General features: G+C 38.9%; 1 protein-coding gene across 10 annotated transcripts in view; it reads left to right on the forward strand.

Annotated features, from left to right (window-relative positions):
- Positions 1–18,564, forward strand: part of NVL (nuclear VCP like) — a 136,267-nt gene that overhangs the window by 33,489 nt on the left and 84,214 nt on the right. For 8 of the 10 annotated variants that reach the window (XR_012122748.1, XR_012122749.1, XR_012122747.1 and 5 more), the window contains 3 exons: positions 2,932–3,181; positions 4,935–5,153; positions 5,958–6,062. Coding sequence is in view for 7 of the 10 variants with exons in the window: in XM_073216668.1 (XP_073072769.1) it covers positions 2,932–3,181; positions 4,935–5,153; positions 5,958–6,062 (574 nt within the window). In the remaining 3 variants the exon portion in view is untranslated. The remainder of the gene's footprint in view (positions 1–2,931; positions 3,182–4,934; positions 5,154–5,957; positions 6,063–18,564) is intronic. The other 2 variants (XM_073216669.1, XM_073216674.1) reach the window with 2 other exon arrangements.

Here is an 18,564-nt window from a genome sequence, read left to right on the forward strand (position 1 = left end):
GGCACTGAGACACAATGTGTACAGTCAGAAAACAGGACCTGGCATATAGTAAGTCTTGATAGTTGAGACCTATTACTTTAATTATTGCATGCTGGCAGCTTTCCTCAAGTGGCAGTCCAAGGCTGTCCATTCTTAAGAGTGAGGCTGGTTGGACGCCTGCCGTCCATGTGCTTTGTTCAAGCATGAGTGCCTTTGAGAAGCCGTCAGATGACCAGCTGACTTTTTAGGTAGAAAACTCTAGAGATCAATTTCTGTGAATTGTTTTTGTTCTTTCCATTTGGATTTTTCAGAAAAAGATCTTTAGATGGCACCATGGGGCTGTGCATCTAGCTGCTGGTCTCTGGCTAGGGCAGGGGAAGGCAGGTGAGGAATTGCACATACTGTCCATGGACTTTGATGTGTTTTCCTGATGGTGTTGATCTCACGGTTGCCCACAGATCTGGAACTTCCCTTTCTTGTTCATTTTCTGCAGTGAGCACTTTCCTGGTGTTCTGGTTGAAGGTCAGAGAATGTGGGGGTCTTAATATTTCTCATACTATGTTTCACATAATTCCTGCAGGGCCCTGACTTCAAAGTCCAGCACTTTGATGCCTCCAGTTCCTGGTCTTTGGAGTTCCGCTGGACAAGTACACTAACTTCTCCTTAGTGTGCCTCTTTGTAAAAGGCTAATTTTGATTTTGTCCCCTCTGCTAGGTCATTAGCCATTCTTCATCCACCACTTTATAAATTGTGATTCAAGAGTATAGATAATCAAATATTTGTTTGTCTACACTGATATAAATAAATGACTGAATAAATAAATGGGTGCAAATAGGCAAGACTCTGGTACAGAATTCCAAATAATTCGTGTAGATGCACTGCCCTCATGGAGGTAGGTCATACCTCTGCTGCTTAAATGTGAGCTAGGCCCTGTGACTTATATCCACAGTGTACAGTATAGTGAGGTGGGGAGGCATAACTTCAAGGTGGAAACTCTTTCAAACACTTGATCTCAAAGCAGTATGTTCAAGGTTCACATCCGTAGTGATAAGTTGTATTCATAGTGTATCACCTTCATATGATGTGATGAGAATGACCCTTTTTACCTCTGTGGTCTTTTCCCAAAAAACAGAGTACCCTGGAGTAAGCATGATAAAAAATACCAGGCTGGATAGTCTACAAAATATTGGGCCAATAATCTTCAAAACTACCTTTAATAATAGTGGAGTGGTGTGGGGTATATAGAACTCTGTATTGTCTTCTCAGTAATTCTGTAAATATAAAACTTCCAAAATATGCTTTAAAAATCAGTTTAAAATCCTGTTTATAGTCAAAAATATTATTACGCCTGGGTCATCTGTTCTGGGAACTTCTAAGATTTGAATCTTTATAGGAGTTTACAGTCCTTAGGGCATCAGCTAGAGCCAACATGGAGAGATCCATGTTGGGGACCTTTCTCTTCGTTCGTGCTAAGATAATGCACACATCAGAACCCTACTAAATTCCTGTTTCCCCAGTATCTCATGTCAGCATAAATAAATAAATCAACCTCTCTAAGGTTACCTTCCAGAATTGTTGGGAGTTGGGGGGAATGTACAAATAATCTGGTTTCTTAGCTGTGGAGGTTGTGCTTGTCTCCTGTCCAGCTGGAGGAGAGTGGCTGGAGCTCTCACTCTGCCATTGTGAAACTGGACATCTCTTACTGGCTATTTTCTCCTGTGGAATTCCCATAGTATAATGAGTAGAAATAACCACATTTTTTCTAGGAACAGCTTATAACCAAGGAAAGGATATTTACTTTATGTTAACTGTTTTTCAAAGTCTTCTGATTTTTTAGTGTTCCTGTGCATTGTAGCAAATTGGGTATGTATCTCTGGGAAGTTGTGCTTTAATGGAATCTTTTACTGATTCCTTTTAGAGTATCCTGAGTAAATTATTTTTCATTTGTCAGAAATGTTTATCTGCTTCTGTTCACTTACATAATCCCAAATGAGTTTTCTATAACTTATTCTCCATCTGCTTGACATTTGAAAATAATAGTCTCCCCTACAAATTTGGAAATTTCAAAATACATTTCCATGTCCACCATTAGTTGATAATATCACAATATATAAATAATTGTAACTAACACTTGTTGGGCACTTACTGTGAGTCAGCCACTATTCTAAGAGATTTGCATGTATTCATTGACAACCTCTCCATGAATAAGTGTTGTTACAATATGTATTTAGCAGATGAGAAAACTGAAACACGAAGTTATGTTACTGGGCCAGGTGATACAGAGAGTGGCAGAGCTGGTGTCCAGACTCAAGTTTGGCCTCAGACCTTTCATTCTGAATATCTCTGCTACTTTTTAAGTTTCATTCAGTAGGTCTTACCAGAAATTGTATAAGGTGTTTCTTTAGTGAGAATTATCTGAAAGTCCACATTTCATTGACAAATAACCTGTCACTAGTCCTGTTGAGCAGTTTTTCACAGGTATAGTACAGGGGGTGAAATAAGCAAAGATAGAGTTGGGGAGGTGACTGTCCTAATGAAAGATAGACACTAAAATATGTGTGACTTGACTCTTGTAATCAGAATTAATAGTTTAAGTGTGGCAGTTTTATTTCTGGTAGATGTCCATTTAGTCTGCTCTAAAGGTAGATCTTACCAAAAATCACTTATTTCCTCTGTAATACTGTAAAATTCCTAAAGGCAGAATGCTTTTTAAAAAATCCATTAAAATTTTTTCATGTCATTTACTATAGTTCCTAACCAGATACATCTTAATCCTTAATGGAATAAAGTGGGATATGTAATAGTGGTTCAGTATTTCTTGAGTGGATGATCTTACACTATACCCATTGTAGTACCATTGACAGAGAGGAAGGACTTCAAATGAAGATATTCAGTGATTTCGCTTTACTAGTAGGTTAGGAATCTGATTTTTCCCCCCTTTGTTTTCTACAGAATACTTCAGACTTTGTGCAGGAAATTAAGACTTCCTGAACCTTTCTGTTTCCGGCAGTTAGCACACCTAACACCAGGCTTTGTTGGTGCTGATCTTATGGCCCTGTGCCGCGAGGCAGCCATGTGTGCAGTCAACAGGGTCTTAATGAGGCTACCAGGACAGCAGAAGAAAGATCCTGAGATAGGAGGTTTGCTGTCTGAAGGAGGCTGGGAAGATACAGTTGGAACTGAGTGTGCTTCTAAAACACAGGTGCTTCCTCTTCGGGTGTCTTAACCTGCCCTTTAAATGTTTGTAGTTTGTGTCATCTTACATGTGAGAAGTGTTAATATTGTTGAGGTTTATGATTTTGTTTTATTGGCATTTTATCTTGAGAATAATTACCAGTAACACCCAGAATGTCTACAATTTCAAAAGTACAAGTTATTCTCTTCAGTTGATTCTGAGTGAATTCCTTTTATAGTAAATGATTATGTAATTCTAAAGCCAGAATTGACAGACTGTGACCCATCTCCCACTCCCTGTTTTTGTAAATTAAATCATATGGAAACACAGTTATGCCCACTTCTCATCCTGTCTGCTCTGTCCACAGCTCACAGCAGCTTTCATAGGAGTCCCTGTAGCAGAGGCCATGTGGCCTGCTGTGCCTGCAGTGTTTACTCTCCAGCTCTGGTACAGCAGGTTAGAGCATTGACGTTTAGTTACATTTCCTGGTTCCCTTCTGGAGGTAATCTGCTGGTGCAGTGCTGGCCTTGTCCCTAGCTGCAGATGGCTCTGGAGGACAGCCCTGTGAATATGACACGGATTTTGATCAGTCCAAGATCAGTTTTAACATTTTTAGTTTTGTGAGTCATGAAAACTTGGTAACTTTATATAGCATTGTATAGTTTGCACAGGGGATTTCTATATATTATATATTTGGCCCATATAACTGTCAAGGTAATATTATTTTCCCATTTTGTAATCAAAGAGAGTTAAGTTGAAGACTTGCTCAAGGCCACACGGCTCTACCTTCCAAACCAGATACTTAGCTCCATGTCTTTGTTTTCAGATCATTTGTTTTTTTCTTACTCATTTAGAACTACAGTTATATCTGTTAAAAATCTTAACTCATTCCTTTTATAGTACTGCATATAAATTCAGATTTTATAAATTGGGTGTCTCAGAATTACTTTTTGCCTGTCCCATATTCTTCACAAAGCAAAAAATCTGCCTTTGAAATTCAGGATTCAATAGGATTAGAAATTGTGTGCTTTCTGTGTAGCTATTAAACGATCAAGGATTGTACAAAACTATATTACAAAATTACAGTTGCTCCTTGAATAAGACAGGTTTGAACTGTGCAGGTCCATTTACATGCATTTTTTTTTCAATAAACATTGGACAATTTTTTACAGCTTTGTGGTGATTTGAAAAAATAATTTCTGTTCTCTAGCTGACTTTACTGTGAGAATACAGCATATGATAAATACATAGAACGCTGAAAATATTTGTTAATGACTTTATGTTATTGGTAAGGCTTCCCGTCAATAGTAGGCTATCAGTAGTTAAATTTTTGGATAGTCAAAAGTCATATGCAGATTTTTGACTGTGTGGAGGAGTCAGCACCCTTAATCCCTTTAGGATCAACTGTATACTGCCACCAGAGTAACTTTGTTTTAGTTTCATCAGAATTCACCTGCTTCTTGAATATTTATAAATGAAAATGGGAATACATGGTTGTTAAATGAACATTTGCTAACTGCTTACGTTTGCTGTTGATAGTTCTGTACAGTATACAAAATCATTCTGTATTTGTCTATAGTCGGTTTACCTTTCCTTGACCAAATCAAATAATCCATTCAGAGTTAAATGAACAACTTACGTCAATGGGGAAAATTACTACAATACTCAGAAGTTTACATCAGCCTACAGAAATATTGCAGTAATAATTTTTTAAACTACAAAAAGTAACATTTTCAACAAACTTCATGGTTTTCTTTTTTTTCCAATTACTCCCTTTAAGGATGAATTGCTGAGGCTTCTGGGGTTGCTCAGAAGCCGAGACCCCCTCTCCGAGGAGCAGCTGCAAGGGCTATGCATTGAATTGAATGATTTTGTTGTTGCTCTGTCCTCAGTCCAACCATCCGCCAAAAGGGAAGGTTTTGTTACTGTCCCCAATGTGACATGGGCAGATATTGGTGCCCTGGAAGATATTAGAGAAGAGCTCACCATGGCGATATTGGTAGGTGTATCTGTGCTGAATGGTATTGGTATGTGATGGATAAACACCCACACACGTGTCCTGGGTTGTATGTCTAAATTGACATCACTGTGTTGTATAGGTTCTATTGTATTATTACTAAGCCCCCAGCAGTGGTTTTTTAGTTCTTCTGAGATCTGTTTTAGACTTAATCTTTTTGTTTGGTGCTTGGATTCTGTGACAGTGAGTTTTTTTTAAGTTTTGGTTTCAGCCAGTACCAAACTATTTGAGAAATACCTTTTGAACCTTTTGAACACTTAGAAGGGCCAAAACAATTTTTATGTCCATGGCACTTTGTATAGATTTCCATTTACTCTTACTTTTCCGTGTTACATAGTCATTTATGATGTATGATACATTTAGGTGTGTAACTACTGAAAGAGAAACTACATGGAGATTCCAGTGACTAGGTATCTTTGGCTTTGGACTGTACAGATTACTGCTGCTTCTGATTTCTTAAAGGAGGGCATTGTCTAAAATTTTTATAACCTAGTAATTAAGATAGTTTAAAATTTTTTGATATTAAACTGGTGAAATATTTTAATATCAAATATTAAACTTCACATTTAAAACATTTTCACAGCGTTAAGTATGAATTCTCCAAAAGCAGTGATTTTCAGGTTATCACTATATACCTTGTGCTTGGATAGGGTAAGCACATTGTACAGGCACTGCCATCATCTGTAGGCCTCACGATCGATGTTGGAAAGGTGCATGTGGAGATAATTTGACTATGCAGTATCAAGTGGACATTGGTAACGGACTGCTGTTGGGATTGTTTTCCAGGCACCAGTACGTAACCCGAATCAGTTCAAAGCACTTGGATTGGTGACCCCAGCTGGCATCCTCCTTGCTGGTCCTCCTGGCTGCGGGAAAACTCTGCTGGCAAAGGTCTAAGTGCAGCTGCGTGTGTTTCGTTCCTCACTCAGGATAACATGAATATAACTGAATATTCAGAGTGAGGTGTTTTTGCCCAATTTCTCTTAGATGTTCATTTTAGCAAGATGGACAGTGTTTTTTATTTTGGTATCATTAATCTACAATTACATGAGGAACATTATGTTTACTAGACTCCCCCCATCACCAAAGATGGACAGTTTTCTATAGGAAAGTTTCCCACTTTTAACTACAAAAGATAATTCATTGGAAATTTGGTAAAGAAAAAAATTTCAAAATCAACCATAACCCCATCAGTTTTAACACAGTAATGATCTGTTTTCTGGGTGGTGTAGAGTATGGTATTTCAGTGAGGTCATTGCGCAGTTGTAGTTTGTAGCTGACATTGTTTCCTCTTTGGTATAGTTATTATAACAGTTATTTTCCTCTATGTTCCTTACAACTATTGTTATTAAAAATTGTTTTTTCTATAAGAAAATATATATAAGCAAAAGGGAAAAGCATTATTCATAATACGTTCACTATTGCCTGCTGCTAACCATGTGTTTGTTCCTTTTGTTGCCAAGCCTTCCAGATGTTCTTCTATACATCCATATCAAGATAACATAACTTTTATACATACAGTCTTACAAATACAATGTTTCTCTTTTTTTCATATGGTATTTCTTTTTATTTATTTATTTATTTATTTATTTATTTATTTATTTATTTATTTATTTTGGTATCGTTAATATACAATCACATGAGCAACATTGTGGTTACTAGATTACCCCCATTATCACGTCCCCATCACATACGCCATTATAGTCACTGTCCATCAGCGTAGTAAGATGCTACAGAGTCACTACTTGTCTTCTCTGTGCTATACTGCCTTCCCCATGCTATCCCCGGTCCACCCGCCTTAGTTCTGTGTGCTAGTTGTAGTGCCCCATATTCCCCTTATTCCTCCCTCCCCAACCACCCTCCCCAGTCCCTTTCCCTTTGGCAACTGTTAGTCCATTCTTGGGTTCTGTGAGTCTGCTGCTGTTTTGGTCCTTCAGCTTTTTGTTTTGTTCTTATGTTCCACAGATGAGTGAAATCATTTGCTACTTGTCTTTCTCTGACTAGGTTATTTCACTGAGCATAATACCCTCTAGCTCCATCCATGTTGTTGCAAATGGTAGGATTTGTTTTTTCCTTATAGCTGAATAATATTCTGTTGTGTATATGTACCATGTCTTCTCCATCCATTCATCTACCGATGGACGCTTAGGTGACTTCCATTTCTTGGCTATTGTAAATAATGCTGCGATGAACATAGGGGTGCATATGTCTTTTTCAGACTGGCCTCCTGCATTCTTAGGGTAAAGTTCTAGGAGTGGAATTCTCGGGTCAAATGGTATTTCCATTTTTAATTTTTTGAGGAACCTCTATACTGCTTTCCACAATGGTTGAACTAATTTACATTTCCACCAGCAGTGTAGGAGGGTTCCGCTTTCTCCACATCCTCGCCAGCATTTGTTGTTGTGTGTCTTGGCTTTTGGATGTTGGCCATCCTAACTGGTATGAGGTGTTATCTCATTGTGGTTTTAATTTGCATTTCCCTGATGATTAGGGATGTGGAGCATCTTTTCATGTGCCTGTTGGCCATCTGAATTTCTTTGGAGAAGTGTCTGTTCAGCTCCTCTGCCCATTTTTTAATTGGATTATTTGCTTTTTGTTTGTTGAGTTGTGTGAGCTCTTTATATATTTTGCATGTCAACCCCTTATTGGATATGTCATTTATTAATATATTCTCCCATACTATAGGATGCCTTTTTGTTCTACTGTAGTGTCCTTTGCTGTACAGAAGCTTTTTAATTTGATGTAGTCTCATTTGTTCATTTTTGTTTTTGTTTCCCTTGCCCAGGGAGATATGCTCATGAAAAAGTTGCTTGTGTTTATATTCAAGAGATTTTTGCCTATGTTTTCTTCTAAGAGTTGAATGGTTTCATGACATATTCAGGTCTGATCCATTTTGAGTTTACTTTTGTTTATGAAGTTAGACAGTAATCCAGTATCATTCTGTTGCATATAGCTGTCCAGTTTTGCCAACACCAGCTGTTGAAGAGGCTGTCATTTCCCCATCGTATATCCATGGCTCCTTTATCAAATATTAATTGACCATATATGCTTGGGTTAATATCTAGTCACTCCATTATGTTCCACTGCTTTATGGGTCTGTTCTTGTGCCAGTACCAAATTGTCTTGATTACTGTGGCTTTGTAGTAGAGTTTGAAGTTGGGAGGCATAATCCCCCCTGCTTTGTTTTTCCAGCATCAATGTTTAATGCCTGCATAGTATTCTACCATAAGGATATTCTGTAATTTATGGAAATGATCCCCTATTAAAACCACACTGCACTGAACCTATCCTGTACTAAGATTTTTAGTCCTTGACTGATAATGTTATTGGGATGTATTCCTAAGTAATATTTTGAGAAAATAAATGCATGTTTTTAAAGCTTTTGATCCTTACCATATAAGTACCTTCCAAACAGCTTGTGCTGGTTTTTACCCTTGTCCGTAGGGGATGAGTATCTGCTTTCCCTCACCCTAAATTAGCAATATTGATTAATGTTGTTAGTATTTGACAGCCAGATAGGTGAAAACCATATCTTACAGTTATTAAGCTGCATCTTAAAAATTATTAGTGGATTTTTTATAACATATGTTTATTGGTTCTTTCCTTTATAAAATTGTTTATGTCCTTTATGTTTCTGTTGACGTGCATGTGATTTTCTTTCTTGTTTGTAATCACTGTCCGTATATTATGATCTGTTGTGTTTGCAAATATGTTTATCATATTTTATCTTTGCTTTCTTCATTGATAAGATTTTTCACACATTGCTTTTGTATTTTCTTTCTTCCATGTTTATGTGGGCAAATTTCTGAATCTTTTGTGATTTTTTTTTCTTTCCTTTGGAGGCATGCTTATTAGAACCATCTTGCCTACCTGTGTGCCATCATTTTTTAATGTCTGTATGATACTCCATCTATACTTAATCTTTAGGAAGTTTTAAAAATACTTGGATTACTTGTAAATAGGGAATTAAAATTAATATCATTTTTAGTAAGTACCACAGCAGCCAAATAATTGACTCTTCCGTAAATATCAAATATCCACAGCACCATTTATTAATGTATATATATATATAAGTGTGCTGATGTATATGTATATATACATAATACATATGTAAATTTTCTAAAACTTACTTTTACTTGAGGGTAAATTTCTTGGCTTAAAGCTTCCAGTACTGTTACAAGGCATTTCTGTAAAGGAGTTCTGGAACAAAGAAGGGAGAGTTGTTTGCCTAGATATTTTCATAACAGTTTTAGAAAAACATACCCATAAAGAAGGTCCTGTATACTAATGTGCAACTTCACCAGCTGGATTGGGTTCCTTCACCTGGCTGCCTTGGAGTGTTTCTTTGTGGTTTTTTTGTTTGTTTGTTTGTTTGTTTTTGTTTTGTTTTTTTTTAAAGAAATTTTCAAAAATTTCTTAATGATATGAAAAGCAGTAGGGGGAATAACAAGTAAGAATATGACTTAAACATATACTTAAATTATTATAGGAAAAGCCAAAATTTTACAATGAGATCGTGAAACAATATTTCTAAATGTTCATTAAATGCAAAGCACTATGTAAAGATTTTGCACTTACCAGTTATATTAGGGTAATAATTTTTTTTTGACCTAAAAATAAACTGAAGATTTATTTACACCATGAAAGAAATCTCTGCTTTATAAATGACTCATCATGGAATTATTTTGAAGAGTGAGGTCTCCTAATGATCCTGAAATACAGTTCTGCTTATAGTCATTGATTAGCATACACATAAAAAAGTAAAGATTTAAGCCATTTAGTAATTTTACCATAAGCATTTGATTAAATGCATGGTTTTTTGTTTTGTTTTGTTTTGTTTTTTTTAACCAAAGCATTGATGAAATACACATTTCCAGTCTGACACATTTCTAAAAAGTGATAATATCCAGTGTTAGCAAGGGAGGGGGAACTGACACTTTTCATGCACTGCTAGTGGGCCTGTAAATTGGTATACAGTTGACCCTTGAACAAAGTAGGGAGTTAGGGGTGCCAACCCCCCATAAGTTGAAAATCTGTGTATAATTATTGACTTCCCCAAAAGTTTAGTAATCTACTATTGATCAGAAGCATTACCAATAACATAAACCATCAATTAACACATTTTATATGTTGTGTATTATATACTGTATTCTTACAATAAAATAAGCTAGAGAAAAGAAAATGTTTTTTCAAATTGTCAGATTTCCAAATAATTTCCCAGTGTAAATATTGAAAAAAAATTTGTATGCAGGTGGACTTGTGAAGTTCAAACACATGTTGTTATAGGCTCAACTGTATATATATATATATTTTTTAAGAGGGCATCTCATATTTATTGATCAAATGACTGTTAACAACAATAAAATTCTGTATAGGGGGGTCAATGCTCAATGTACAATCATTAATCCGTCTCAAGCCTAATTCTCGTAGGTCTCCAATCTTCTGAAGCATAATGAACAAGTTCTTACATGGTGAACGAATTCTTACATAGTGAATAAATTCTTACATGGTGAACAGTACAAGGGCATTCATCACAGAAACTTTTGGTTTTGATCACGCATTATGAACTATAAACAATCAGGTCAATATGAATATTCGTTTGATTTTTATACTTGATTTATATGTTGATCCCACATTTCTCCCTTTATTATTATTATTTTTATTTTTATTTTTAAAAAAATGCTGAAGTGGTAGGTAGATGCAAGATAGAGGTAGAAAACATAGTTTAGTGCTGTAAGACGGCAAATGTAGGTGATCAGGTGTGTGCCTACGGACTAAGTATTAATCCAAGCTAGACAAGGGCAGCAAAACATCCACGGATGCAGAAGATTTCTCTCAAAACAGGGGGGGTGAGGTTCTGAGCCTCACCTCTGTTGATCCCCAATTTCTCACCTGATGGCCCCCCTGCGACCGTGCCTGTCTTAGGTTGTTCCTCCCTTGAGGAATCTTACCCGTCTCTGGCTAACCAGTCATCTTCCGGGGCCATACAGGGAAATGTAAAGTTGGTAAGTGAGAGAGAAACCATATTGTTTGCAAAGGTTAGCTTTTTACTTCTTTGCAGATTTATGCCCTGTGGCTTCTATGCCCAGCACTTGTCTCGAGGTATCTTTACCACCTGGAGGAATTATGACACTCGGTAAATTCGATATGAGACACGAACTCTATTTATGGGTTGTAATTAGGAAGGAAGAAGAAAAGCTATAGAGGTAGCATATGGAAGAAAACATGGGAGGATTATTTCTTTTACATATCTTCTTGTACAGTACCTTAAGCATGTATAGGTTTTAAACTACCAACTAATTTGTGCTCACATATTAATATAATAGGAATACGGTGACATAAACAAAGCAAATCTATAATTACCGTCCATCTCCAGTGAAGCCAAGAAAACCATTTAGGCACCCTAGGCATTTGTGAAAATTTGTCTATGATATGATGGATATTGTCCAACTGTACTTGGTCAGAGAAATCAGACAAATTAAAGCAGCCCATTTCTGGGATCTGTTCACATCCCATATGTTCTTTTAACCGTAGATAGTCTATAGTCATAAGATTTTGGAGTGCTACAACTTGCACCCCTCCCAACTCCTGGTTGAGTTGCAACAGTACAGATCCGGTCAAATTCGTTGTCTCACTATGCACATGCCAGCCTAGACATCTCCCTCCTCATTCCAATGGCAAGTCCAGGAAACGGTGGGGTGGATGCAGCCACAAACACAGCATCGCCCAGATCCCTTTGGAGGCTTTTTGATGATCATCCCCCTGGCACAAGTCCTCCAGAGAGTGCTGATGCCGGAAGCTCCTCCTCATATCATATCTTAGTTCATTTTCTGGGTATCCAAGGTAGGCCTTGATCTTCTGCGTAGAAACAAACAGACCTTTTGCCCACCCTTTGACATGCCCTCTATACCACTGTGCAGAACTCATTGGAGGTCAGCACACAAGAACTGCTTTCTTTTTTTTTTTTTTTTTAATTAAGAGAAAGGAATATTATCAGAAAAGAGTACCTCCATAGCTGATCATCTGATACCCTTTAAGTGATCAACATTAAGGATATTTAAAGCATGCGTTGATCTTTGATTTACCAATAGTTTTATCCTATCAAGGAGTAATCCCCCTTTTCTTTCTTTCTTTTTATTTTAATCTTTAATCTACACTTACAGGAAGAATACTATGTTTACTATACTCTTCCCTATATCTGGTCCCCCCTAACAACCACATTACGGTTACTGTCCATCAGCTTAGCAAAATGTTGTAGAATCCCTACTTGTCCTCTCTGTGTTGTACAGCCCACCCTCCCCTTTCTCCCTCCCCCCCATGCATGCTAATCTTAATGCCCCCTTCTCCCCCCCATTATCCCTCCCTGCCCACCCATCCTCCCCATTTCCTTTCCCTTTGGTACCTGTTAGTCCATTTTTGGGTTCTGTAATTCCGCTGCTGTTTTGTTCCTTCAGTTTTTCCTTTGTTCTTATACTGCTCAGATGGCCATTTTAATGATATTAATTCTTCCTAGCCATGAGCATGGGATGAGTTTCCATTTATTAGTGTCCCCTTTAATTTCTCTTAAGAGTGACTTGTAGTTTTCAGAGTTTAAGTCTTTCACTTCTTTGGTTAGGTTTATTCCTAGGTATTTTATTCTTTTTGATGCCATTGTGAATGGAATTGTTTTCCTGATTTCTCTTTCTATTGATTCGTTGTTAGTGTATAGGAAAGCTACAGATTTCTGTGTGTTAATTTTGTATCCTGCAACTTTGCTGTATTCTGATATCAGTTCTAGTACTTTTGGAGTGGAGTCTTTCGGGTTTTTTATGTACAGTATCATATCATCTGCAAATAGTGACAGTTTAACTTCTTCTTTACCGATCTGGATTCCTTGCATTTCTTTGTTTTGTCTGATTGCCGTGGCTAGGACCTCCAGTACTGTGTTAAATAACAGTGGGGAGAGTGGGTATCCCTGTCTTGTTCCCGATCTCAGAGGAAATGCTTTCAGCTTCTCGCTGTTCAGTATAATGCTGGCTGTGGGTGTATCATATATGGCCTTTATTATGTTGAAGTACTTGCCCTCTATTCCCATTTTGCTGAGAGTTTTTATCATGAATGGATGTTGAATTTTGTCAAATGCTTTTTCAGCATCTATGGAGATGATCATGTGGTTTTTGTCTTTCATTTTGTTGATGTGGTGGATGATGTTGATGGATTTTCGAAAGTTGTACCATCCTTGCATCCCTGGGATGAATCCCACTTGGTCATGGTGTATGATCCTTTTGATATACTGTTGAATTCTGTTTGCTAGTATTTTATTGAGTATTTTTGCATCTACATTCATCGGAGATATTGGTCTGTAATTTTCTTTTTTGGTGGGGTCTTTGCCTGGTTTTGGTATTAGGGTGATGTTGGCTTCATAGAATGAGTTTGGGAGTATTCCCTCGTCTTCTATTTTTTGGAACACTTTAAGGAGAATGGGTATTATGTCTTCTCTGTGTGTCTGATAAAATTCCCAGGTAAATCCGTCCGGCCCTGGGGTTTTGTTCTTGGGTAGTTTTTTGATTACCATTTCAATTTCTTTGCTCGTAATTGGTTTGTTTAACTTTTGTTTTTCTTCCTTGGTCAGTCTTGAGAGGTTGTATTTTTCTAGGAAGTTGTCCATTTCTTCTAGGTTTTCCAGCTTGTTGGCATATAGGTTTTCATAGTAGTCTTTAATAATTTTTTGTATTTCTGTGGAGTCTGTCCTGATTTTTCCATTCTCATTTCTGATTATGTTGATTTGTGTTGATTCTCTTTTTCTCTTAATAAGTTTGGCTAAGAGGCTTATCTGTCTTATTTATTTTCTGAAAGGACCAGCTCTTGGTTTCATTGATTTTTGCTATTGTTTTATTCTTCTCAATTTTGTTTATTTCTTCTCTGATCTTTATTATGTCCCTCCTTCTGCTGACTTTAGGCCTCATTTGTTCTTCTTTTTCCAGTTTTGATAATTGTGATGTTAGGCTATTCATTTGGGATTGTTCTTCCTTCTTCAGGTGTGCCTGGATTGCTATATACTTTCCTCTTAAGACTGCTTTCGCTGCGTCCCACAGAAGTTGGGGCTTTGTGTTGTTGTTGTCATTTGTTTCTATATATTCCTTGATCTCTACTTTGATTTGTTCATTGATCCATTGATTATTTAGTAGCATGTTGTTAAGCCTCCATGTGTTTGTGAGCCTTTTTGTTTTCTTTGTAGAATTTATTTCTACTTTTATACCTTTGTGGTCTGAAAAATTGGTTGGTAGAATTTCAATATTTTGGAATTTACTGAGGCTCTTTTTGTGAGCTAGTATGTGGTCTATTCTGGAAAATGTTCCATGTGCACTTGAGAAGAATGTATATACTGTTTCTTTTGGATGTAGAGGTCTATAGATGTCTATTAGGTCCATGTGTTCTAGTGTGTTGTTCAGTGCGTGTGGGTCCTTACTTATTTTCTGCCCGGTGGATCTATTCTTTGGGGTGAGTGGTGTGTTGAAGTCTTCTACAATGAATGCATTGCAGTCTATTTCCCTGTTTAGTTCTGTTAGTATTTGTTTCACATATGCTGGTGCTCCTGTATTGGGTGCATATATATTTAGAATGGTTATATCCTCTTGTTGGACTGAGCCCTTTATCATTATGTAGTATCCTTCTTTATCTCTTGTTACTTTCTTTGTTTTGAAGTCTATTTTGTCTGACATTAGTACTGCAACCCCTGCTTCTCATTGTTGTTTGCCTGAAATATGTTTTTCCATCCCTTGACTTTTAGTCTGTGCTTATCTTTGAGTTTAAGGTGAGTTTCTTGTAAGCAGCATATAGATGGGTCTTGTTTTTTTATCCATTCTATTACTCTGTGTCTTTTGATTGTTGCCTTAAGTCCATTTACATTTAGCGTGACTATTGAGAGATATGTACTTATTGCCATTGCAGGCTTTAGATTCATGGTTACCAAAGGTTCAAGGTTAGCTTCTTTCGTATCTTACTGCCTAACTTAGCTCGCTTATTGAGCTGTAATATACACTGTCTGTAGATTCTTTTCTTCTCTCCCTTCTTATTCCTCCTCCTCCATTCTTCATATGTTGTGTGTTTTGTTCTGTGCTCTTTTTAGGAGTGCTCCCATCTAGAGCAGTCCCTGTAGAGTGCCCCGTAGAGGTTGTTTGTGGGAAGCAAATTCCCTCAGCTTTTGCTTGTCTGGGAATTGTTTAATCCTGCCATCATATTTAAATGATAGTCGTGCTGGATACAGTATCCTTGGTTCAAGGCCCTTCTGTTTCATTGCATTAAATATATCATGCCATTCTCTTCTGGCTTGTAGGTTTTCTTTCGAGAAGTCTGATGTTAGCCTGATGGGTTTTCCTTTGTAGGTGACCTTTTTCTCTCTAGCTGCCTTTAAAACTCTTTCCTTTTTCTTGATCCTTGCTGTTTTAATTACTATGTGTCTTGGTGTTGTCCTCCTTGGATCCTTTCTTTTGGGAGTTCTGTGTAATTCCATGGTCTGTTCGATTATTTCCTCCCCCAGTTTGGGGAAGTTTTCAGCAATTATTTCTTCAAAGAGACTTTCTATTCCTTTTCCTCTTTCTTCTTCTGGTTCCCCTATAAAACGAATATTATTCCTTTTGGATTGGTCACATAGTTCTCTTAGTGTTGTTTCATTCCTGGAGATCCTTTTATCTCTCTCTATGTCAGCTTCTATACGTTCCTGTTCTCTGGCTTCTATTCCTTCAATGGCCTCTTGCATCTTATCCATTCTGCTTATAAATCCTTCCAGGGATTGTTTCACTTCTGTGATCGCCTTCCTGACATCTGTTGTCTCCCTCCGGACTTCATCCCATTGCTCTTGCATTTTTCTCTGCATCTCATCCCATTGCTCTTGCATTTTTCTCTGCATCTCTGTCAGCATGTTCATGATTTTTATTTTGAAATCTTTTTCAGGAGGACTGGTTAGGTCTGTCTCCTTCTCAGGTGTTGTCTCTGTGATCTTTGTCTGCCTGTAGTTTTGTCTTTTCATGGTGATAGAGATAGTTTGCAGAGCTGGTACGAGTGACTGCTGGAAGAGCTCCCCTTCTTGTTGGTTTGTGGCCTTCCTCTCCTGGGAGAATAGCGACCTCTAGTGGCTTATGCTTGTCAGCTGTGCACAGACTGGGCTTCTGCTACCTGCCCGTTTGCTATGGAGTTTATCTCCGCTGTTGCTGTCGGGGTGGCCTGGCTGGGGCTGCTCCTCCAAAATGGTGGAGCCCCATTTGAGGGGGAGCAGCCGGGAGGCTATTTATCTCCGTAAGGGTCCTCTGTGCTTCCTGTTGCCCTGGGGGTTAGAGTTCCCAGAAATCCCCAGATTCCCTGCCTCTGGTCTAAGTGACCTGTCCTGCCCCTTTAAGGCTTCCAAGAAGCACTCTCCAAACCAAAACAACAACAGCAACAATGAGAGAGTAAAGAGAAAGAAAAAGAAACGAAAAAACACGCGATTTTTTTTGTGCTCAGGCACCTGCCCACCTGTCCTGCCGCCCTGCCTCCCTAGCACTGGGTTCCCCGTCCCTCCAAGGCCTCCAAAAAACAGTCGCCAAATAATAAGTGAGAAACGCGTGACCCTCTCCATCCCGAGGCGCCGGTCCCAGGCACCTGCTCTACGGCCTGCCACCCTGCCTCCCTGGCACTGGGGTCCCTCTCCCCCTAAGGCCTCCAAAAAGCACTTGCCAAAAGGAAAGAATGGGAGAAACGTGCTATTTTCTTTGTCCTTAGGTACCGGTCCCAGGCACCCGCCCACCAGTGTTGCTGCCCTGCTTCCCTGGTATTGGGGTCCCCGTCTGTCCAAGGCTTCCAAAGTGCACTCACCAAAAAAAAAAAAAAGGGACAGATGCGCGATTTTCTTTTACCTCAGGCGCCGGTCTCAGGCACCTGCTCACCAGTCTTGCTTCCCTGTTTTGCTGGTATTGGGGTCCCTGTCCCTTTAAGGCTTCCAAAAAGCACTCGCCAAAAAGAGAAAAAAAAAGGGGGGAAAACACTCAATTTCCTCCATCCTCGGGCGCCGGTCTCAGGCATCCGCCCACCGGTCCCACAGGGAAAAACGCCCGATATTCTTTGTCCTCAGGTGCCGGTCCCAGGAACCTGCCCACAGGTCCTGCTGCTCTGCCTCCATAGCCCCGGGGTCCCTGTCACTTTAAGGCTTCTAAAAAGCACTAAAAAAAAAGATTTTTAAAAAAGGGGAAAAACGCGTGATTTCCTCCGTCCTTAGGCGCCAGTCTCAGGCACCCACCCACCGGTCCCACAGGGAACAACACACGATACTTTTTGTCCTCAGGCGCCGGTCCCAGGCACTCGCTCACCGGTCCCGCCGCCCTGCCTCCCTAGCACCGTGGTCACTGTCCCTTTAAGGCTTCCAAAAAGCACTCGCCAAAAAAAAAACCGCTCCGGTTTCTTTCCACCCTCTGGGAGCCGGGGGGAGGGGCGCTCAGGTCCCACTGGGCCGGGGCTTGTGTCTTACCCCCTTCACAAGGCGCTGGGTTCTTGCAGGTGTGGAATGTGGTCTGGATGTTTTCCTGTGTCCTCTGGTCTCTATTTTAGGAAGAGTTTTCTTTGTTATATTTTCATAGATCTATGTGTTTTTGGGAGGAGATTTCCACTGCTCTACTCACGCCGCCATCCTGACTCCGCGAGCTCTTTGTTTGTTTTTTGGTATCATTAATGGACAGTTATATGAGGAACGTGATGTTTACTAGGTTCCCCCTATCACCAAGTCCCACCCACAAACCCCATTACAGTCACTGTCCATCAGTGTTGTAAGATGCTGTAGAATCACTACTTGTCTTCTCTGAGTTGCACAGCTCTCCCCATGCCCTCCTCATACATTATACATGCTAATCACAATGCCCCCTTTCTCTCTCCCTTCCCACCCATCCTCCCCAGTCCCTTTCCCTTTGGTAACTGTTAGTCCCTTCTTGGGTTCTGTGATTCTGCTGCTGTTTTGTACCTTCAGTTTTTTTCTTTGTTCTTATACTCCACATATGAGTGAAATCATTTGGTACTTGTCTTTATCCGCCTGGCTTATTTTACTGAGCATAATACCCTCTAGCTCCATCCATGTTGTTGCAATTGGTAGGATTTGTTTCCTTCTTCTGGCTGAATAATATTCCATTGTGTATAGGTACCACATCCTCTTCATCCATTCATCTACCGATGGACACTTAGGTTGCTTCCATTTCGTGGCAATTGTAAGTAGTGCTGCAATAAACATAGGAGTGCATCTGGCTTCTTCAAACTGGGCTGCTGCATTCTTAGGGTAAATTCCTAGAAGTGGAATTCCTGGGTCAAATGGTATTTCTATTTTGAGCTTTCCGACGAACCTCTATATTGCTTTCCACAATGGTTGAACTAGTTCACATTCTCACCAGCAGTGTAG

Source organism: Manis javanica, chromosome 11 (assembly GCF_040802235.1).
Source record: "Manis javanica isolate MJ-LG chromosome 11, MJ_LKY, whole genome shotgun sequence".
Classification (NCBI taxonomy): Eukaryota; Metazoa; Chordata; class Mammalia; order Pholidota; family Manidae; genus Manis; species Manis javanica.